This window comes from Piliocolobus tephrosceles, chromosome 7 (assembly GCF_002776525.5).
Source record: "Piliocolobus tephrosceles isolate RC106 chromosome 7, ASM277652v3, whole genome shotgun sequence".
In the NCBI taxonomy this organism is placed as follows: domain Eukaryota; kingdom Metazoa; phylum Chordata; class Mammalia; order Primates; family Cercopithecidae; genus Piliocolobus; species Piliocolobus tephrosceles.
The window spans coordinates 22,643,412-22,667,547 of record NC_045440.1 but is presented as its reverse complement, the minus strand read 5'-3'; the positions used below and the strand labels follow the sequence as shown (position 1 = coordinate 22,667,547).

At 35.2% G+C, this 24,136-nt stretch overlaps 1 protein-coding gene across 1 annotated transcript in view; it reads right to left on the bottom strand.

Annotated features, from left to right (window-relative positions):
* ADAM7 (ADAM metallopeptidase domain 7) overlaps window positions 1–24,105 on the bottom strand; it is a 63,638-nt gene extending 39,533 nt beyond the window's left edge. Inside the window, exons 1-7 of the mRNA XM_023216864.2 lie at window positions 23,875–24,105; window positions 22,472–22,575; window positions 17,779–17,855; window positions 6,551–6,629; window positions 4,605–4,681; window positions 3,394–3,583; window positions 1,535–1,588 (exon numbers count right to left, since the gene is read on the bottom strand). Of these exons, the coding sequence (XP_023072632.2) occupies window positions 1,535–1,588; window positions 3,394–3,583; window positions 4,605–4,681; window positions 6,551–6,629; window positions 17,779–17,855; window positions 22,472–22,575; window positions 23,875–23,926 (633 nt within the window). The 5' untranslated portion in view covers window positions 23,927–24,105. The remainder of the gene's footprint in view (window positions 1–1,534; window positions 1,589–3,393; window positions 3,584–4,604; window positions 4,682–6,550; window positions 6,630–17,778; window positions 17,856–22,471; window positions 22,576–23,874) is intronic.
* Between the last annotated feature and the right edge of the window lie 31 nt (window positions 24,106–24,136).

The following is a 24,136-nucleotide window of genomic DNA, read 5'->3' as shown; positions in this document are numbered from 1 at the left end:
GTGTAAAATTGTGACTACCTTTACATTCCTAATCTAAAATTCTCATAGAACATTTTAAGTATGATTTCTTTCTCCCAACCTGTTATCCTTGCCTGATATTTTAGTACTCAATTTAAATTTTACAACATTTTGCATTAGCTGTTTGAGCGTATTGTTCTAGAAACTATGTCTTCTGTTGTTTAAAAGGTATGCTCTGTTTGTGATTTACTTATAGTCAATCTCTTTCTTATAGTTGATTTTAAAAGATTTTTTCTTTGTCTTTGATATTCAGAAATTTTTCTACAATGTTATCTGATTTGTTTATTCCTTTCCTTCTGGAAGATTCTCAAGAATTGCCTCTCATTTGTCATCTGTCATCCAGTCATTCCCACTCACTCTTTATAAACTTCATATTCTCAATTAATGTCTCTTATGTTCTCTTTCACAGTTTCCAACTTTTTATTTCTCTGGAGAAATGGTTGTTTCTCTAACTCCTCCATTCTCCAATTCACTAATTATTTCTTCACATGCATCTAATCTTCTGTTTAATTTTTCCAAGGGTATATACTTTTTCCTTTTATAAATGTTAAAACAGGTAGTTTTTTAAGTATGCCTGCCCTGTTTTCCAGTCTTTTCTAGTTATTTTACATAATTTTTATTCATCTTTACATCTTTAATAACTTAAAACATATAATTTAATGTTACAGCATAGTCTGAAATATCATTGGATGATTTACAAATCCTGGAGAGCTTATTTTCCTTTTCTTTAAGTTGGTTGGCTTCCTTATATAGTTCACTCTATCTTAGATTATTAAAGAGTCATTTTAGGGCATTTTTGACTTGACCTCCAGCAGTTTAGCAGGTCTCTAATAAGTTTTTATATTAAAAAGTTTGCTTGGCAATGCTGCATCTGAAGAAATATATAATATCATGTCCCACATCTGTGCATAACACAAACAGGAGATTTGTTTTCCCATGTGTAACATTTTACCTGCTCCTGACTACAGGCAGACAGAAAATTTCCTTTATTTCTTGCAGTTTCTGTGGAGCGTTTCTAGTTCCCTTTTCTGAGACAGGCAGCCCTTTATGAGTCTGAGAATGATGCAGAGGTCTCATTTCCAAATTTCAGTATTTTGCTTCTCAGGGGTTTAATTTCTTAATTGCCTGTTTTTGCATTCTATACATCGGGATCACCAAGCCTTTAAATTTTATTTACTGTTCTGACAGAGATTTTCTTCTTCATTTTTAGTACTTGTAGATTTTCCACGTTTTCTTTTGAGCTTAACAATAGGTTGCTAAAATATTTTCAATTTTTTGTATGTCATTCAGCATTTCCATACGTTCTTAATGGGGACAAGTGTTCTATTTTGGGTCAGTCTGCTATTGTGGCAAAGGACCCCATAGTCTCTTATGTACATCTGTTTTGGAAAACTAAAAATAGGACTTTGAGCCTAGAATGGAACTCTGATTAGAATGCCTTTTTCTCTATGCTAGAATCATAACTACAAGTTCTACAAGGAAGAATAAAGAGAGATAAGTTCAGCTGAAAACTTACCACAGTATCATCAGCAACAATGAACAATTCAATGTACTTTTCATTATGGATAGCCTGTAAATTTAGGGAAAATCCAGTTGAAGTATATTTAACACTTTTTATCTTAACCCTTTAAGTTGTAAAAAAAAATCTAATATTTTCAAGATAAGAAATGTTAATATTATTGATACAAAATGGGGAGGCACATGAATATATAAAAATTATATAAATTTATCTAAATGAAATCTACTATATGATTAAACATGGGGTCCTATATATTGGATTGTAGTATTTCCTATTTGTTCTTTTTATCTTTTCTTTTTTAAAAAAATTTATTTTATTGTTTAATTTCCAGGCTACGTGTGCAGGATGTGTGGGTTTGTTATGTAAGTAAATGCGTGCCATTGCGGTTTGCAGCACCTATCAATCCATCATTTAGTATTAAGTCCAGCATGGATTAGTTCTTTTTCCTAATGCTTTGTTTAGGCTTTCAGGTCAAATAAGAGTTGTAAAGAATCATAAACTCATACTTTAACATTTAGGTTTTGTTTTCTTCATTTACTGAGTCAATGCTTCATTAGTAAGCTCGTATGAAAAACATCCATCCGTACCTGACAGTTAAAACATAGTATGGAGTATTAGGACTGACTGCATTTCTTGTACTCCTTCCCCTGCCTCCCAACTTTCTAATTTTCAGTAGTCTCAATTCCAAGGAAACATGTATAAATTTTGCTAATTATAGATCTTTTATTTTTTATTTTTATATATTTATTTATTTTTCTTTTGAGACAGGGTCTCACTCTGTTGCCCAGACTGGAGTGCAGTGGCAAGATCTTAGCTCACCGCAGCCTCCACCTCTTGAATTCAAGCCATTCTTCTGGCTTAGCCTCCCAAGTAACTGGGATTATAGGCACATGCCACTACTGCCCGGCCAATTTTTTGTATTTTTAGTAGACACGAGGTTTCATCATGTTGGCCAGGCTGGTCTCAAACTCTGACCTCAAATAATCCGCCTGCCTCAGCCTCCCAAAGTGTTGTGATTATAGGCATGAGGCATGAGCCACCATGCCTGGCTGATCTTTTATGTCTATAAAACACCAATACCAGGAGATTCTTCTAAGTGTTCAGTTTTCAGTGTGCATGCACTGAGGTATGTGCACATTCTCTGAGGACAAACCAGAGGTAAATTGTTCAAAGATTTGGCTAAATCATTTTTCTATGGATGAAGTAATCATTTATTTGTTGATTTATTCAATCAAGAAACATCCACTAGGCATATAGTATGTTTCAGACACTATATGAATCCAGGACATATGAAAAAGAAAAACAACAATGTAGTTTACAGGCTAACATCCACTGGGAATTTAAGGAGATATAGATTAGTTGTGTAGAAAAGCCTAAAGTTCCAAGGACTACGTTTATACAACCATCCCACTGAAAACTGAACTTGTTTTATGCTTAATTGTCCTTAACCATGAAAATATTTGGATGATAAAAAGGGCAGAACATAGCTTGCCATCAATACCTCTGCAAAAAAATGTCAGGGAAAACAAGGAAAGACAATATCTCTAGATTATGTTTTAGGACATTGAAAATTCCATTATTTCCAACTACTCATAGCTCCAGTGTTATCAGTCTATACGTAGGATTGTAGAATCATCCTTTATTGAAACTCATGAAACAAACTGATATTTACTCTGAAAAAAAACTTTTTACATAGATAACTGAAACAAAAGTTTTCAAATTTCAAATATCAGATAAAGTGCCAGACTCAAAGTAACACATACATTTCACTAGCTAGACTCATGCTTTCTCTCTAGACATCATCAAGAAAATAAAAGGTGTTTCATTTGGGGTAAAGATGACTTAATAATACTCACTTTCATTTTGGGGTCTCCTTCAGATTCAGTATCACCTGGAACAGTTTTCCTGGTAAAATTAAGCTCTGTACAGGAATAATTGGCAACATACGGCACCCTCGGGTTATATTTGAACACCAAATGTTCTCCCTCATCTGAGTATTTCACTGGTTCAATGAGGTATCTTTGGTCATTTACTCTGAAGAATCCCCTGTAGAAATTGGGAACACAATGTATATTCAAGGTCTATAATTACTCTATCACTGCATTGACTTTGTCTTTTCAAGAAAGAGAAACTACAAAGCCAGCACCTCATGAACATGTGGAGGGTGCTTTCAGTGGCAAGGAAATGTGATGATACATGGCCTTTGACTGAATCAATACTTTTTTCTAAGAGTCACCTTACTAGATTTTCAGAAGTTGCACAGTCTAATATCTGCTTTGAGTACAGGTAGGGTAGCAAGTCCCACTGGTGGTTGTGGACCGCTGTCAAGTCTTAAGACTTAGTGCAAAAATTATGTGAGTTTCTATGTCCATCATGACGTGGAATATATATAAAAGTAAATATATGAAAGTAAAAATACTAATATGTGGTAATTGTGTCATTAAAGGGGTTCTCATTCTTGAAAATACTAATAACTAGTCAAGTAAATTTCCCATAATTAAAGACAAAACTTCCTTGTTTCTTCTACTCTTTACCTCTTCACATCATCCTTCTTTGTCCATGAGCCTATGATCTATAGAGAACTATAGGCCTTACTTCTGAATTTTTACTTTCAAGAGGCTGCAAACACAGCTTGATTTAGTAAAAAGCTAAACGAGTCAAGCCTCATGGCATGATGGGAATTCACAAAACTAGCATTCAAAAGACCTGGATTTTGGACTCAATTTTACCACTAGCAAATGAAATATTCAGGAGAAAGTTTCTAATTTCAGTCAGTATTCTGATCAATAAAATGAGAGGCCAGACTAAATGGTTTTCAGTAATCTTACAAATATGAATCCCTTACTCATATACTGCAAAGCATGTCCCGTTCAGGACTATGCATTAGACATCTATTTGTCAAAACTTAAATCACAGGCTAGAGCTGAAACTGCTAAAAGTGCACAGCAACTTTTTTCTTATTCATTTTTCTGTTTATCAGGAGTGATAAAATAAAATCAACGAAGTTAATTTCTTTGAAAATCCATAGGAAAACTCAGAAAGGAAAATGAAATATATTCTGCCTTACCTTAGACCATTACATGTACTGATACTGGCAGCTGAATCATATTCATGTACTATGGATCCTTGGTAAAAACAGTGATTCTAAAATAGAAGAAGACTCTATTACTATATATATAAATATTAATATTATATAGATATTAATATCTAAATATTTTCTAGTCAGAATGTATCAATATTTTATTCTGACAAATTGCATTGATATTTGTTCATGCATTCATTCATTAAATTATTTCATTTGGAAATATTTGAGCCTGCTTCAGAGGCCTTTTACCTTAATTATGTGATTATTTTGTGTAAAGCAAAGTATAGATTCTTCCTCTACAAATTTTATAGTGTATTTTTTTCTCTCTTTTTTTTATTATACTTTAAGTTCTAGGGTACATGTGCATAACGTGCAGGTTTGTTACATATGTATACTTGTGCCATGTTGGTGTGCTGCACCCATCAACTCGTCAGCACCCATCAATTCATCATTTATATCAGGTAGTGTATTAATGATGATAGTAGTTTTAGAATTGTGATCATTTTCCTTAGAAATATAACTTCTTAATCCACCCTATAATTTTTATCAAACTAACCCTTCTGTGATAATACTATAATTTTTCCCAGTTGCCCGTGAAATCAAGACAAATGCCTGATGATCGTGAAAACTAGGTCTCCCTCTCCAACCAGTCCCTCTAACGCCTTTCTCTCTGGCCTGTTTCAATCAAGTTGGTGTCTTTTTTACTCCTTCCTTGATGCTCTGCCCGTGGTAGTCCAATCAGATAATTATTTTTCCCATCATTTCCATGTGTTCAAATCCTACCTATGGATGACACTTTCTATGGTCTTCCAGTGACCTCACACTCTCACAAATAACCCACCCCCTGCATCAAAGAATGTTACCCAGTTTTCCTCTTGTCCTACTTTGAAGATTGCATAAAGACTTAGCTCTCATAGAAGCTGGAAGTTGCAGCCGGGTACAGTGGCTCATGCCTGTAATTCCAGCACTTTGGGATGTCAAGGCGGGCAGATCCCGAGGCCAAGAGATCGAGACCATCCTGGCCAACATGGTGAAACCCCGCCTCTACTAAAACTACAAAAATTAGTCAGGCGGGGTGGCACGTGCCTGTAGTCGCAGATACTCGGGAGGCTGAGGCAGGAGAATTGCTTGAACCCGGGAGATGAAGGTTGCAGTGAGTTAAGATTGTGCCACTGCACTCCAGCCTGGCCAAAGAGTGAGACTCCATTTCAAAAAAAAATAAAGTGACACTCCATCTCAAAAAAACAAAAAAAAAAAAAAAAAAAAAAAAAAAAAAAAAAAAAAAAAGTTGACTGTTGCTTTAAATGGAGGAAATACTTTTTTAAATGTGTAGTTTTGGTAAAAGTAATGTTCTTGGAAGGTTACAGAGGACCTGTTTTGCAAAAAAGCAATGGGGGTATAAAAATAAAATCTATATCTAGATTTTATTAAAATTAATGGAATTATATTAATAATAAATGAACAAAAAGTCATTTGAGGATTGAAGAAAAGACCTCAATACTGGTGCATCAGAAAAACTGGGTAAAGGGGTGAGAATCACAAAAGGATCAATGAATGGAGATTTTAAACTTGTTTCATAGCTTCAGATTTTATCCATGTAGCTTGATCACAGCCTCATAAGGTGCCTTATATTTTTGGTGTCCTGCTTTACCCTCTCCCAGACTGAACACCATATTGAGTGTATAGAAATCAGTTTAGGAAAAGAAAAGATATATTAGCAGTCAATGATTTGCTTGTTACGCAGTAAGAGGTTAGGGTCCACACAATCGTATTTTTATACTACAATTTTTCGGTGAGAGTAATCAATTCAGAACTTATTTCTGATGTTGTACTTTCTGGAGCAGCTTGTACAGATAGAACAGGGTTTCAAAATCACATCAGGAAATACTAATTTTAGAGAAGAGACACAGGAAAGTTCCATAAGATACCATGATCTGAAGATGCCTGGTGAACGCCTCTCCTTTCGTGGAGTAGAATGTTTCACTGTAATTGGAGCCTAGGAACTCCCTGAAAAAGAGGGCAGACAGGTGGTGAGACTTGTTCATTCTAAAAATCTGACAGATAAAACCAATAATGTGATGGAAAAGTGTCCAGTTTGCTTCCACATCTCAGCAAGATCCTCTTCTGCTAAAAATAGAAAAGCAAAATCAAGCCCACTCATATGAAAAGCCTTTCTAACTAAATATCATGGTTCATAAAGACTGTAGAAAAACTAGAAAATAGATTCTGGCAGTTTTAGCAAAGCAGTGCTTTTTAAAAAGCTTGGCAAAAATGTTATCTAAGTAAAAGCCTGAGACCAAAATTAATGCAAAATACATGCATTAATATATGTGATGAACATGTCTTATATTCATCACATCATAAGATATATGTGGCGAATATGTCTTAATATATAGTAACCTAACAGCTACATATTTAGGTAAATGCAATATGTATTAATTATAACAAATTTACACTAGCCATGCTGTATTTGGAACTGAGCCCAATCTCTCTCCCCCATGGCAAGACCTTACCATTGCAGTTGTCTCTATATCTATAGTGATGGGCCTGAATAAAGCCTGCCTTATGGTGCTTTAACAACTGTCACTGAATAATTTTTTCTTTAACATCTTTTTGGACTATCCATGGCCACTTCTTGATCCTAATTTGAACATAAGAAACTTGTAGAAGTTCTAAACTCAGTGCAAAACATACTTCCTGATGCCATCAAGCAGATTTTGAGATACCTTCCTAAGGTGTATTTCACACTTCCAAAGATGTGCATTTTCATGTCTGCCACATTTTTATTACGTATTTTAGAGGTCACCAAACCTTTTCTGCACAGGTGAAGATAATAAGCATTTGAAGTGGCCGGGCGTGGTGGCTCACGCCTGTAATCCCAGCACTTTGGGAGGCTGAGGTGGGTGGATCATGAGGTCAGGAGATTGAGACCATCTTGGCCAACATGGTGACACCCGGTCTCTACTACAAATACAAAAATTATCTGGGCGTGGTGCAGGCCTTTAATACCAGCTACTGGCGAGGCTGAGGCAGGAGAATCAATCACTTGAACCAGTGAGTCAGAGGTTGCAGTGAGCTGAGATCGCACCACTGCATTCCAGCCAGGCAACCGAGTGAGACTCCGTCTCAAAACTAAATAAATAAATAAAAATAATAAAAAAATTTTAAAAATACACATTCAAGGCTACATGGGCCACCTACATGGCTGCTATTACATGTTCTTTATCTGATTTTATTTTTTGTTATTGTTGCTGCTGTTTATACTCCAGATATTCCAAATTTTAAACACTACTCTTAGATTAAGGGGTATACATACATAGAAAACATGTCCGATTTGTTACACCAGTTATCATTTGTTCACCCCGGTGTATTTCATGTCAGTCTTCAAGGTTACCTGTGAACTACCTTGAAAGGGACTTTTTCATTTTTATTTATTTGTGTCTCCTGGTTTCTAAGGTAGTATTTGGAATACTAGGAGTGGTCAAAACAATGCTGAACTAATGTTTAAAATGAACTAAATATAGCATTTCACTACTGCTATGGCAGAATAAGCTACTATCAGACAGACATTCTGTATATAGTTATTTAGTTCTGGATAACATATAAAAAGAAAGTACCTAAAGGGTCTAGGTATGGAGCAAAAACAGCATCCTCCAGGAAAGGGAAGGAGGCACGGGGAAGAAGGCACAGCATGAGATGAAGTTTCCAGTTTTACAGCATTTAGCCTGAGGTCAGGCTGAAGTCTGCCTTATAGAGGATGGATAAAATTCTGCTAGAAAACCACAATTGTTCTGATTTGAAAAGTCAAATAACAGAGTTTAGAGTAATGACAGTAACAGAAATGTACACAGTAATCATGGAAAAAAATGAGAGAGTGGGGAGAATCCTCAGTTCTGTAAACAAACTCAGTTTGAAATTCAGAATTTTTCCTGAACTATGACTTGTGAGGGATAGACTAAAAGTAGCCATGCTAAGAATAAAACAACTGAGCTAAAATTTGAGCTGCCACCCAGAAGACAGAATTTGCAATTTAAGCCCAACAAAGTTAACCTCCAAATACAATGAAAATATGAGAACTCTTCAGCAGAACATAACAGAATTCAGAGTCCGTTTCACATAATATTCAAATTGTTCAGTTCATAATTCAAATTTACACAATGAAGAAACATAAAACATTGAACTATTGTCAAGAGAAAAGATGATAAGCAGAGACTTATCTCAAGTTAATCTAGAACTTGAAATTATAGATAAGATTTTTAAAGCAGCTACTATAACTATGCTCAGCAAAGTAAGAGAAAGTTATTTGCAAAGCATGCAAAAATGTAGAACTGTGGCAGATAAATGGAAGTTATATTTTTAAAAAACAAATTTAAAATGTTATAACTAAAACCTACCTAGATAAAAGTTTTACTTGATATCCTTAAAAGGAGAACAAAACTGATAAAGAAAGAGCTGACAAACTCAATGAGAGTTCAATAGAAATTATGTAATCTGAAAAAGAGACAGAAAAAAAGTAGAGCTTCAGAGTCAAGTAGATTATATCAAAGGACTAACATACTGATAAGTGGAGTGCTGGAAAGTGGAGAAAGGGTGTAATAGAAAAAAATGGAAAAGTGGTAGCAAAAAATGAACCCAATTTGGAGAAAGACATGAATTGTAATTTCAAGAAGTTCAGCAAACGTCAAGCAGCATTTATATGAGGAAAGTCTCTCCTTTGCACATCACTGTCAGATTGCAGCATATCAGAAATAAAGACAAAATCTTGAAACCAGCAAGAGAAAGACAACACGACACATACTGGGGAACAGAAATTGATACGACTATTAACATTGCATTAGAGACCAAGTGAGCCAAAAGAGAGGGGAACATCATCAGTCATCATCTTTTCTTAAAAAATATGGGAAATAGACCAGGTGCAGTGGCTCACTGCTGTAATCCCAGCACTTTGGGAGGCCGAGGCGGGTGGATCACGAGTCGGGAGATCAAGACCATCCTGGCTAACATGGTGAAACCCCGTCTCCACTAAAAATACAAACAATTAGTTGGTGTGGTGGTGGGTGCCTGTAGTCCCAGCTACTCAGGAGGCTGAGGCAGGATTACAGCGTGAACCTGGGAGATGGAGCTTGCAGTGAGCCAAGATTGCAACACTGCACTCCAGCCTGGGCGATAGAGCAAGACTCTGTCGCAAAAAAAAAAAAAAAAGAAAAGAAAAAAAGGAAATTGGTGGACCCAGAATTTTATATGCAGCAAAATGCAGCAAAAATAGTCTTCAAGAAGGAAGACAAAATCGACTTACAGATAAAAGAAAACTGAAGTAAATTTTTGCCATAGATCTATACTACAAAAATTGTTAAAATTTCTTTAGTTTGAATGAAATTGTAACACATGAAAAACTGAACCTCTAACAAAAGGGAGAGATAAGAAACGATAAATAAATGAATAAACCAAAACATTATATTTTCACATAAGATACATATAAATGTTTAAAGTCAAAATTATAGTTATGCATCATGGGATTAATAATCTATATAAATATATGTATATGGCAACTTTGCACAATTAAATAGTATCTGTAAGTGAATTATTGCAATGTTTTTACATTTTACGTACAATGGCATGGTATTAACTATAAATAATAACTTAATTGTAAATATATGCTGCAATTTCTAAAATGAAAATTAAATCTAATGTAGAGAGTCACTGTTACAAATTTAACAGATTAATAAGAAGCCAGTAGGGAAAGTGAAAAATAAAGTAAGCCAAAGATCAAAGGAAAAAGGATAGTAACAGAGGAGATAAACAGAAATGAAATAATTCCAACCATACGAATCATAACATTTAATGTAATGTTAATAGGAATGGTAACATTAACATCAAATGTTAACCTACTAAAAAAGAATAGGCCGGGTGCGATGGCTTCACACCTGTAATCCCAGCACTTTGGGAGGCCGAGGTGGGCGGATCATGAGGTCAGGATATTGAGACCATCCTGGCTAACACGGTGAAACCCCATCTCTACTGAAAATACAAAAATAGAAAAAATTAGCCAGGCATGGTGGCACGTGCCTGTAGTCCCAGCTACTCGGGAGGCTGAGGCAGGAGAATCACTTGAAACTGGGAGGCAGAGTTTCCCTCTGGGAACCAAGTGCAGTGAACCGAGATTGCGCCACTGCACTCCAGCCAGGGTGACAGAGCAAGACTCTGTCTCAAAAAAAAAAAAAAAAAAAAAAAAACCCAAAAAACAAGCAAACAAAAACAAGCAAACAAACAAAAAAAAGAATAACATTAACATTCAGTGTTAATGTTAACATTCCTATTGAAAATCAGAGATTATTAGAATGCATTAAAAATCAGGACCAAACTAATTTCCATCTTACAAAAGACACATTTTAAATGTAAAGACACAGATATGTTGAAAGGAAATGAATAAAAGAATAATATCTTATTTATATAATAAACATAAGAAGGCTGGAATAGCTGTGTTAATATCAGATAACAAACTGCAATATACACAAATGATTGGTCCAAAGATACGTTTTAAAAAAATCAAACAAATCCAAACATCGGCAATTAAATAACATACTCTAAAATGATTCATGACTGAAAGAAGAAATCCCAGAAGAAATAAGAAGATATTTTGAAATGAATGACAATAAAAAAATCAAGACTTTTGAGATGTATCTAAATGAAGACTTGAGAGAAATGCTATGACTTCAATATTTTAAATACTTAGAAAATATTAAACATTTCTATAACCAGAGAAAAATAAACACCCAGTAAGAAGAAAAAAGAAAATAATACAAATGATAAAGGAGATCGGTGAAATAAATAGATAACCAATTACAATTATTCACAAAGCTAAAGAAAAGATCAAGCCAGGCATGATGGCTCACTCTCGTAATCCTGGCACTTTGGGAGGCCAAGGCAGGAGAATTGCTTGAGCCCTGGAGTTCAAGACCAGCCTGGGCAATATGGTGAAAACCCATCTTTACATAAAGGGTTTTAAAAAACAAACCAGGCATGGTGGCACATGCCTATAGTCTCAGCTACTCAGGAGGATGAGGTGGGAGGATGCCTAGAGACTGGGAGGTTGAGGCTGCAATAGCCGTGATTGCACCACTGCACTCCAGCCTGGGAAACACAGTAGGACTCTGTCTCAAAAACAAAAAATAAAAATAAAAATAACTGACTAAATAAAAGGTCGACAATTGATAGTCTCTTTTAGATTGGTACTATAAGAAGAAAAACCCAAATTACCAATGTTAGAAATTTAAAAAAGAGTTATCACTAAATAAATTATTACTTTTTAAAATAATTATAATATTATAAACCACTTCATGCCAAATATGGGGCAACTTAACTGAAATAGACATTTTTCTTGAAAACTGTAATTTAAAACTGATGCATGATAGAATAGAAACTTTGAATAACCCCTCATCAATAAATTTGAATTTGTTATAAAACCTCTTTCCTACACATACACAAAAATATGCTCAAGGCACATGCAGTTTCACTTGTAAATTCTATCAAATGCTTTGAATATAAATAACATCTTGTAGAAAATATAGGAGAAAATATTTCCCAACTCAGGAGCCCAACATAATCTATTATCAGAATTTGATAAATCTATCATAGAAACTAAAATTTTAGTTTTTTGGGGAATAGCCATCAGTAACATAATTTCAAAAACACTTAAGATATTGACAAATTAAATACAATAATTTATTGTAAAATAATATATAATGTATAATGATAAAAAATCAGTGTACACTGCCATATGGACGTTTCAATGGATTCAGACAGAATACTTGCAGCAAACTTTTCAAGGAACTTTCTTAATCTGATAAATAAATGGCAAATCTACAGGTACTGTCATATTAATCATTTAATACTGAATACTTTCCCTTTAAGATCAGGGAAAGTGTAAGGTTGCCCTCACTCCTTCTAGTAAAATTGTAATGAAGATCCTAGACATTGTCATAAAATAAAGTATAGAAATAAAATAAATAATAATCGGAGAGGAAGATAAAACTATCAGTATTTTCAGATGACAAGATGGTCAATTTCCTAGAAGATTTCTAAGTACTCTATAAAACAATCAATAAATTCATTTACTAATGCTTCTCAAATCCAAAGTCTAAATAAAATAATCCATTTTGCTTTTATATTATAGATGCAAATCATAGAAAAATGAAATAATAAAAAAAATTCAGCTTATATAACCACCACAACTAGTAAATATTGGAAATAAATTTAACAAGACGGGTGAGAGCTCAACATTGTAAACTTTAAAACATGTTGATTAACATTAAAGAAGACGAGTTATAATGTGAATACTCAATACTATTGAGATGTTAGTTCTCTCCAAACTTATCTATAGATTCAATAAGTTAAAATGAAATTCAATAAAATTCCAGCAGGCCTTTTAAGAGAAATTGCCAAGGTGATTCTAAATTTCGTAGAGAAATGCAAAGGACCTAGAATAAATACACAATTCTGATTAGAAGAGTTACACATTGTGCCTTTAAGGTATACTAAGAAACTGCAGTAATCAAGATAGTTTGGCCATGACTTACAGACTGTACATAGATCAATAAGATAGAATAGAGAGCCGATAAACAGTCATTTGATTTTGGCCAAAGTTGCCAAAGTAATCCAATAGCACCAGAAAGACAATTCATCAAAATGTACTGGAATAATTGGCTGTAAATATGGAAAAACAAGAATATTGACTTCTCCAGAAAATCACACCCACACATACACACACACACTCACACGTATATGCATATACACAAATTTAAGGTCATAACAGACCAAAACTAAAAGCTAAAATTATGAAGAGCTTAGAAGGAAACATACAATATCTTTGCGATTTGCAGTTAGGCAATGTTTCTTAGGTCCTAGAAAGTGATGACCATAAAGAAAGAAATTGATAAATTGAAATTTATTTAAAATTATAAATTTTTACTTGTTAAAAGAAACAATTTTTAAAAAATGAATTAAAAGGTCACAGACAGGAACAAAAGATAACAAGAACTATATTTGACTAAGGGCTGGTCTCCAAATTATATAGTGGCTCGTGCCTGTAATCCTATCACTATGGGAGGCCAAGACAGGTGAATCACCTGAGCTCAGGAGTTCAAGACCAGACTGGCCAACACCGTGAAACCCCATCTCTACTAAAATACAAAAAATTTGCCGGACATTGTGGCGGATGCCTGTTGTCCCAGCTACTGGGGAGGCTGAGGTACGAGAATCACTTGAGTCCAGGAGACAGAGGTTGCAGTGAGCCAAGATCGTGCCACTCTACTCTAGCCTGGATGACAGAGAAAGAAAAAAAAAAATCTCCTCGAACTCAATAATAGCAGTACAAATAACCCAATAAAAATGGGTAAATATTTAATGGTAAAAAAGATATAAAAATGATAAAATAAGCACACACATGAGTTTTCAACAGGAAACAGAACATTTAATAAAAGTTAAATATTACAAGTAACCGACTACTATAGCTAAAATTTTTTAAAGTGACAATATAAAATGATGAAGAATATATACAGCAGCTAGTATTCTCGTACGTTGCTGGTAGTTACTAAAATTTTACAAACGCCTTGGAAAAGAATCTGTCAGATTTCTATGAAACTAAACATATACATATCCTGTGACACAGAAGTATCACTCCTTGGTGTTCACCAAAGAGAAATGAAAACATATGTTTATAAAAAGGCTGTGCGCTCATACAATTTTTACTAATGATAGCCAAACACTGAAAACAGCCCACATGTCTATCAATAGGAGAATGGATGAAGAAACTGCATTATGTTTATTCAACAGAATACTACCAGAAAATAAAGACAGTAAACTTCTGATAAATGCAGCAACATGAATGAATCTCAGTATCAGTATGCTAAATTTTAAAAGTCTTAACACGAAAGAGTACATGTAGTATGATTCTCGTTTTAAAACTTTCCAGAATGGACAAAAGTAATCCATGGCGAAAAAACTTCTAAGGACAGATTTTGAGAGGAGGTGGCTAAGAAGAAGCATGAAGAACTTTTCTGAGTGATAGTTCTGTATTTTTATAGGAGTTTTATAGGTATAGGCATTTGCCAGAACTCGATGGATGGACCCAGCAATTCCGCTTCTGGGTGTTTATGTAAAAGATTTGGAATCACTATGTGGAAAAGATGTCTCCTCCCCATGTTCATTGCAACACTATTCACAATAGCCAAATTATGGAATCAACCTAGGCGTCCATCAGCAGATGAATAGATAAAGAGAATATGGTAAAGATACACAATGGAATGATGTTCAGCCTTAAAATAGAAGAAAATTCTGTCATTTATGACAACATGTATGGAATTGGAGAACATTATGCCAAATGAAAAAAGCCAGGCAAAGGAAGACAAATACTGCATAATCTCATTGATATGTGGAATCTAGAAAAATTGAACTCATAGAAGCAGAGAGTAAAATGGTGGCTACCAGTGACTGGAGCTGTAGGAAAAAGGGGGAGATGATGGTCAAAGGGTACAAAGCCCAAGTTACATGGGATGAATAAGTTAGTTTGTGTTTTATTGAGATCCATTGCATAGCACGGTGAGTTTACTTAATAATAGTGTGTTTTACGATACAAAATCTTATTGAGTAAATTTCAAGTGTTTTCACCACAAAAAAATAAGTATTTGAAGTTAATTAGCTTGATTTAATTATTTCACATTGTATTCATGAATCATAACATCACTTTGGCCACATAAATATATACAATCATAGTTTGTCAAATTACAATAAATGAATACATGCATGCATACATACATACATAAGATTCAACAAATATGTAGATGCACATTTAAGATTTATGCATGTCATTTTATGAAAATGTTACACAAATAAAAAATTAATTGTAAACATATATATTAGACTGGGTGCAGTGGCGCACGCCTGTTATCCTAGCACTTTGGGAGGCCAAGGCAGGAGGATTGCTTGAACCAAAGAGTTTCAGACCAGCCTGGATAACATGGTGAAATGCCATCTCTGCAAAAATACAATTAGCTGAGTGTGGTGGCATAGGCCTATAGTTGCAGCTACTTGGGAGGATGAGGTGGGAGGATCACCCGAGCCCAGGAGGTTGAGAGCAAGGCTACAGTGAGCCGTTATTGTGCCACCGCACTCCAGCCTGGGTGACAGAGTGAGGCTGTATCTCAAAAAAATCAAACAAACCAAAAGCAAATACTAAACTTGAATGCTAAGCTTGTTCATGTATTGAGAAGAAAGTAAACTGATGTCTGTAATATAATTTGAAATGCATAAAAATAACATGGAAGATGAATGGATTGATCGATGGATGAATGGATAGAGGAGGAAGATGATATAAAACAGAAATAGTAAAATATGAATGAATATGTGTATGTATGTGCACCTTAATGGGTCTATGGGTATATGTATATGTTAGTGGGTATATGGATTTTTTCAATTCTGCCCTGTGTGTTAAAATTTTATCATAGTAAACTTTTTGGGAACGTTAACTAGATGCGACAGGTAAATAGAATATAATTATTTTGTGGTTGTTTTGAAAGAGCAAATATAAATTGTATAATAAATTGCTTGGTTGTATAGCAGATTCTAAATTAATATTTTGGGTGAGTCATATACACACACAAATAAAACTCTTCATCTATTAATAGATTTATTATAGCGAACAGAAAGTTGACCCAATCAATGTTTCCACGGAATGAATATACAATCTGATTTGACATTGTTGTCATAGAAAAATTCATCACTATTTCTCAACATGAGTTTATAAAATAAGTATGTATTATTATCAAAACCAAGTTGAATGAAGCTTAGAGGGGAAACGTTGAAAAGTGTGGTCATGGAGAAAAAGACAAATAGAAATCTAAATAAGATCAGTTTCCATTTGTTACTGTGTTATGAAAACATCCAATTACGTAATATTCACAGGTTTGGAGGCTCTGTGGTAGGCACTAAATTCATTTACTTTGTAGAACTGAGGAAATGAGGCCGTGTTGCCTGTTACACATGTTGAAATTAGATTAAACTGCTCTGTGTGTGTGCAACCCAGTAACAGGCCATGCCAGGCTGATTAGCAGGATCGAGCAATGGCTAGTACGATGAAATTGACTCAGAGGCCTAGGCAGCCTGAGAGAATTGTGAAAGCAACTTGAAACTCCTCAGTCAGACCATCTGCATCATCGTGTGCTTATGAGTATTGTGACCCCGGACAAGTTATCTTTTCAGTGCACCTATGATTCTTCCTCAGTAAAGTGCAAATTAAACAGTATCTGTCTCATATACATTTTTCAGGAATTAAAAAGCAACTTAGGGAAAGAGAAATCTCTCAATAAATGTTAGCTTCTTTCACGCTGAGAAGGTAAAAATATGCAGTCTAAATATATTATCAGTATAGTTGTGGAATTAAGTTTATTATTCTGCGTGTGTGTGTGTGTGTGTGTGTTGTTATTTACTTTTAGTTAATAGACCAGAGTCTCAATTCCCTAGCAATGTCACTCTTTCCCTCTACTTATCATTTGACAGCTCCTCATCCTTTTAATATTTGGGATTCTGAGACAGAGCTATTATGTGTAGAAATGGGCCAATGGAGAAACAATGAAAATTAAACAGCAGCAACAAGAGAGATTATTCTGAGGAACGCCATTGAAGAAAGTTATAGGCATTGCAATTACACTATTTGGCTACACAAGATGTCTTGACGAAGCAAATGCTCTACAGTTCGTAGTTTACTCTGCAGTGGAACTTGGTTTGATATCTAGTTTACACAACTTAGAAGTCACTTTAAAAACCATGTTTTTCAAATTTCTTTTGTTCCACGGATTCCCAACACAGTGATGTATTAACCCTGTTCTTAGAGTTCAAAACTATATGGAGTTCAAAAAACTCCAAGTATCCAAAGTAGGGAGTTATTTAGGAATGGGAGAAGAGGAGCGGCATCTATGATTGTCTTTAAGCTTTTGAGATGTGATTGGCTTACACATGAAGAGCTTTTATTTGAAGAGGAAAAATTCAGATTACATACAAATAACAATGACTTGAGGAATCCACTTTACTGGCAGTTTTTACGAAAATTGGGATACCATAGTTACTCAAATCTATAAGGTACTGGAATCACAATAGAACTTACCTGGATCTTAGAAGATGAAGGACTAAGGTTTTTCTGTTTAGTTTTATTTCATACAACAATTCTTCTTCATACGTTTCCTGAAAAACAAGAGGTATCACATGACTTCAACGTGGGCTCATTTAGTGTGTACTGGAGCAAGCAGTGCTTTGGGTGGACGTTCCCTATCTCCAATCCACCCAGCAGTCCTTTCAGCCAAAAAGGCAAAATACTGATAAAGATGAATTGAAAGAGAACTAATACTAGAAGGAAGATTTTACGAACTTCCTTCTAGTTATATTTTAGAACTGATTTTTTGTAGTTATATTTATATTAGGATAAAATATAAATATATTTTGTTATATTCTTTTATATTTTATGTTATTAGTTATATTTTACAGTTATATTATTATATTTATATTATAGCTATTTATATTATAATACAGCATATAGTTTAATATAATTATAATTAATAATATAGCATATTATATATGGTTTCTAGTTATAAAATACAATACAATGGAAAATACAGATTCTCTCCTCATCCAAGGATACACCATTTACCGTATGTCCATGCAGCAGCCCTATACACAGATATCCTGTTCACGCATTTTAAAAACAATTTTTATACATACTGTTTTTAGGTCTACTTTCCACTCAATGATAAATCATGACTATTTCCTATTTTAATAAATTTTTCATAGTATGTGTCTTTAGGCAGCTAAGCACAACGTGAGTGAAGCTTCATTCATTTAATCTATATTTGCTATGAGAAATTTGGTTTGGGGTGTTCCTTGTAGTTGGACAGAGCTGCATTTTCAATGACATGAAAAAAATGTAAAACTTTTGATAAATATTGCCAAACTATCATGAAGAAAGGAAGTGGACATATTTAGAACTTTGCCATCAATTTATAGCAGTTTCTGTTTCCTTGCCTTCTTACCAGTAATAGCTATCATGATCAACACAGATATTTCAGACAATGAATTGATAACTTATTGTAATAAATTGTTTTCCTGGATGATCATTCACATCAATATTTTTCCTTTATTTATTGAGTTACTTATAATTTTCATATGGATTCTGATTCATGTTCTTTCACCATTTTCTTTTGTGATATTTTATTTCTTCATGCTTCATAAAAATTCTCTATAATTGTGAATAGTGCTGCAATAAACATACGTGTGCATGTGTCTTTATAGCAGCATGATTTATAATCCTTTGGGTATATACCCAGTAATGGGATTGCTGGGTCAAATGGTATTTCTAGTTCTAGATCCTTGAGGAATCGCCACACTGTTTCCCACAATGTTTGAACTAGTTTATAGTCCCACCAACAGTGTAAAAGTGTTCTTATTTCTCCACATCCTCTCCAGCGCCTGTTGTTTCCTGACTTTTTAATGATTGTCATTCTAACTGGTGTGAGATGGTATCTCATTGTGGTTTTGATTTGCATTTCTCTGATGGCCAGTGATGATGAACATTTTTTCATGTGTCTGTTGGCTGTATGAATGTCTTCTTTTGAGAACTGTCTGTTCATATCCTTTGCCCACTTTTTAATGGGGTTGTTTGTTTTCTTCTTGTAAATTTGTTTGAGTTCTTTGTAGGTTCTGGATATTAGCCCTTTGTCAGATGAGTAGATTGCAAAAATTTTCTCCCATTCTGTAGGTTGCCTGTTCACTCTGATGGTAATTTCTTTTGCTGTACAGAAGCTCTTTAGTTTAATTAGATTCCATTTGTCAATTTTGGCTTTTGTTGCCATTGCTTTTGGTGTTTTAGACATGAAGTCCTTGCCCATGCCTACGTCCAGAGAATCTACGTCCATGCTGTGATAGTTAGATGGTGTAAGAGAGAGTAGTCAAGACTACTTTTCTGATTTGTTTAACTTGTAGAGGATCTGAAGAGGGGCAGCTATGAGGTCAGGAAGGAGAGTTTTGTATTTGCTCAATGTTAAGTATGCATAAGTTAAGGCTGTTTTGACTGCAAGTTGAACAATAAAATTACAGTTTTATCATAAAGACACAGAATTCCCAGGCAAGGGGCCAAGAAACTAGGCTAGGTACTTTACCAGATAGAAAGCGTTTGGTCACATTTTGCAACATGATGAGTTGTGTGTGTAGAGGTGTGTATGTGTGTGTGTCTGCGTGTATGTGTACATGCGTGTATGGGTGTAATGGAACTTTTTGGAAATTCAAATGTGGATTTTATATTAGCAAATATTAAAAGATTATTGTTAATATTGTCGATATTGTTAATATATTTTAAATTGTGTCATTAATATTGTTTTTAATAAGAATTTGGTTTTTAATTTTTATTTTGGAATCATTTTAGGTTTACAGAAAAGTTGGAAAGACAGTGCAGAGTTCCACATACTCTGCACTCAGGTTTCTCTGTTCGTTAACATCTGACATTACTATAGTCTATTTGTCACAACGAATGAGAGCCCAGATTCATATAATATTATTAATTAAAGTGTATAGTTATTCAGGTTTTCATAGTTTTTCCCTAATGTACTTTAACTCTTTCAGGATCTGATCCCAGATCCTACACTACATTTAGTCGTCATGTCTCCTTAGCCTCCTCAAGTCTCACAGTTTCTCAGGTTTTTATTTTTTTATTTTTTATTATCTGGACCTTTATGGGGAGTGTCTGTCAAGCATTTTGTAGGATGTCTTATAATTTGTTTTTGTTCTGATGTTTTTCTCATACTTAGACTGATGTTATGGATTTTGAGGTGAGAACCACAATAGAAAATGCCATTTTATTACACCCTGCTAGCCATAGGACTTAACAAGTGTTAAAGTTGATTACATGGCTGAGGTGGTGTTGCCATCTTTCTCTCTGTAAAATTACTCTTTCCCCCCTTCAATATTGTACTCCCTGGAAGGAAGTCACCACCTACAGCCCACACTTAACGGGTGGGATTTAGGTTCCACTTCCTGGAGAGGACAGCATCTACATAAATTATTTGATTCTTCTCCCAGGAGAATTGTCCATTTTTTCCATTTATTTATTATAATTTATTCAATGATTTATTTAGATCAGTATGGGCTCATGATATTTATTTATACTTCATGTTATAATACAAAACTGTTATTTATTTTGTTCTTCAAATTATCCCAGCTTTGGGCATTGGGAGCTCTTTCTGTTGGCTTCTAAATTCTTTTGACAAGACCCCTTAATGTGGTTTGAATTTTGTTTTGTCTGTTTGAGCATGTTCTGGTACTACAAGAAGCTTTAGGTTCATTGTTTATATTTCTTGCCCTTATCCAAGGTTATCTGGCATATTCATAGTGATATTTTTATTTTATTTTATTTTATTTTATTTTATTTTTTTGAGAGAGTCTTGCTCTGATGCCCAGGCTGGAGCACAGTGGCATGATCTCAGCTCACTGCAACCTCTGCCTCCTGGGTTCAAGCAATTCTGCCACCTCAGCCTCCGGAGTAGCTGGGATTAGAGGTGCACGCCACCATGCCTGGCTAATTTTTGTAATTTTAGTAGAGATGGGGTTTCACCATGTTGGCCAGGCTGGTCTAGAACTCCTGGCCTTGAGTGATCTGCCTGCCTTGGCCTCCCAAAGTGCTGGGGTTACAGGCGTGAGCCACTGCACCCAGCCATAATGAGATTTTTAATGTCAGTCTTGATTAAATCTTAAGACAGTAGTTATGAGAAGAGCCCACCAGTGTATGCACAATGGGTGTTAGACAACTGGTGAAAGCCCCCTTAGCTGAGTACCAATCTTTAGCCAAGACAAAGTCTGAGACAGTGAGAAAAGAGTTGGATATTAAGAGAGAAATCTTTCAAAGAGAATTGTTGAAGAAAAATAGTTACATATTACTTCCAAAGGGGAGGAGATGGAGAGTTGCTTTTTTATTTTAATCATCTCAAGTCATAGGAAAGAGATCTCAATGGGACTGTTTAGAAAATCAAAATGTTTACAATGTATGACTGAGAAACCTAACAAGTGAGAACGTGAAAAACTGGCTGTTCTAATGGTGGACAGAAGAAACTCACTGGGAAGGGTTGGGACTTCCATAGTACATTTGGACAAAGTGCCTGTCAATATTCTCCATGAGCCAAATTAAAACCTAAGGCTTAAAAATCAAGTGCCTAATGAAAAATACCTAAGGACATTCATCTAATGTCTTTTATAACAGTGGAAATTGAAAACATCCTAATTTTCAAGCTTGTTCCCACTTATGTATATTCTCTATTTTCTATAATAAGCATTCATTACTTTTGAAAGTAATATTTCACATATTTTTATTTAATTTTTAACGTCTGAATAAATACCCTTCTAGGCAACAGACCAAGCAGGTCTTTGAGTTCCTCTGAAAGTTGTACATCTTTGCTGCAGACTCTATAAACAAAAACCTGCATACCAGACCTCTGGGAAAGCAAAATGCTCAAGATGACATTCGCCAGGCACTGGCTCAGAACAAATGAGGTTGTTATAAGTCAGCCTGAAAAGCCGTTGGTGGAACTCCATAAACTGGAACATTTAGAATGGTGTCCCCTAAACCTGAGCTTTACTCCTTTTTTGTTTTCTAACCCAGTGAGAGGTGGCTTATTCCTAAGCACATACTGTATGCTGAATGGGAGTCCTTAGAAACATTGAAACTCCTCTCTCCCTATTTGCTTTCGGTTGGAGCCAGAGACAGCTGTCTACATGCCTGTGAAAGCAATGAGTCTTATTTACTAAATTAAAACCTGTACCTCTATGTCATCATCATGGGTGTGTCCAATATCTCGCTTCTGTATCAGAGGAAGCTTTTTAGGATGAACCAGTTGTTGACCCTCTACTCCAAGGATGACCTTTTCTGCAAGGAAACATAGGGGAAAAATCCGTCTGACATTAACATTCATCCACAGCAGCTGAAAAACAGAATTGTTATAATACAGTTCATTTGCCCCCAATTAGCAGCCATGGACAGCAACACTATGAATATTATTCCCACTTTGCTGGCAAGGAAATTGACACTGATATTTACAAATCAGGAGAATATGAGGAAACTTGGAAAGGAGCCAAATAAATCAGTGTCCCTCCATTTCCTCCATGTTTTTGCCATGTTCTGTAATTTTATTTTTTATTTTATTTATTTTTTTTTTTTTGAGATAGTCTCACTCTGTCACCCAGGCTGGAGTGCAGTGGCGCCGTCTCAGCTCACTGCAACATCCGCCTCTCCGGTTCAAGCAATTCTTCCACCTCAGCCTCCTGAGCAGCTGGGATTATAAGCACATGCCACCATGCCTGGGTAATTTTTGTATTTTTATTAGAGACGGGGTTTCACCATGTTGGCCAGGCTAGTCTCAAACTCCTGACCTTAGGTGATCCGCCCGCCTCAGCCTCCCAAAGTGCTGGGATTGCAGGCATAAGCCACCATGCCCCACCTGCAGTTGTCATTTTATTATCCTCATGCCAACCTCTGGATTTTGTCTCCTGTCAAAGCCTGCACTGTTGGCCTGTTTCAATGTAAATTACTGCATTTGGTCTTCCAGGGATGTTTGCATTTAAAGTCTTACCTTCCATTGTTAAGTATAAGGCCTCTACCTGTTAAAGAATTTTGGTCCTGAATCAGTGCTAACCATAATCTTCTATTCATGACCTTAATAGTCATCTGTGAGGTGAGCCCTGCTTAATTAAGGTGTGGTACTTAAAGAGCAATAAAGAGGAGAGGGCAGGGGCTTTTTGGAATATGCTCTGATTTGAATCTAGGCTTTACCAATTTATTAGTTGTGTGGTCACGAGTAGCATATCTAATCTCTCTGATCTGTAAATACTCATCTCGTTTTCTTTATCTTGTAAAGTGGGGATATTAATTTCGAATTTTAAACACTTTAACATACAAAACAGCTAATGGCCAACACAGTGCCTGCCATGCTGCAGGCATGCAGTACTTGTGCACTCCCTTCTCCTCCTTACTGTGGGTCAGAGTGTTCAAGAGTGATATGGCATTACACAGATGCATGGACTCTCATGATTAGCCATAATTTAGTTGAAGCTCTAGGCAAAATCACCAATGCATAGTTAGTGTCTTTATCACTTACAATTTAAAGTTTGTGACTAACATGACCTCATAGCATAATAATAAAGTCCTGATAAAAGGAGTGAGACATACCTTTAACCTGAAGAATGAGTAAAATCATCAAGAATATATGCCCGGGAAGCATTCTGAGTGATTCTGGCAGAGGAGAGCACAAATGCTTGAGAAAAGGTGTTCACCTTTCTTCCTCCTCGCTTCCACTGCAGGGATGAAGCACCTCACAGATAGGTGGGCAGTTTTGATCCAGCACAAGGAAATGTTCCTTGAGGGAGTTACACAACATGCTAGGTGCTTGAGGCTAAAACCTGGAGGTTGAACATCATGTTCTAATTAAAGA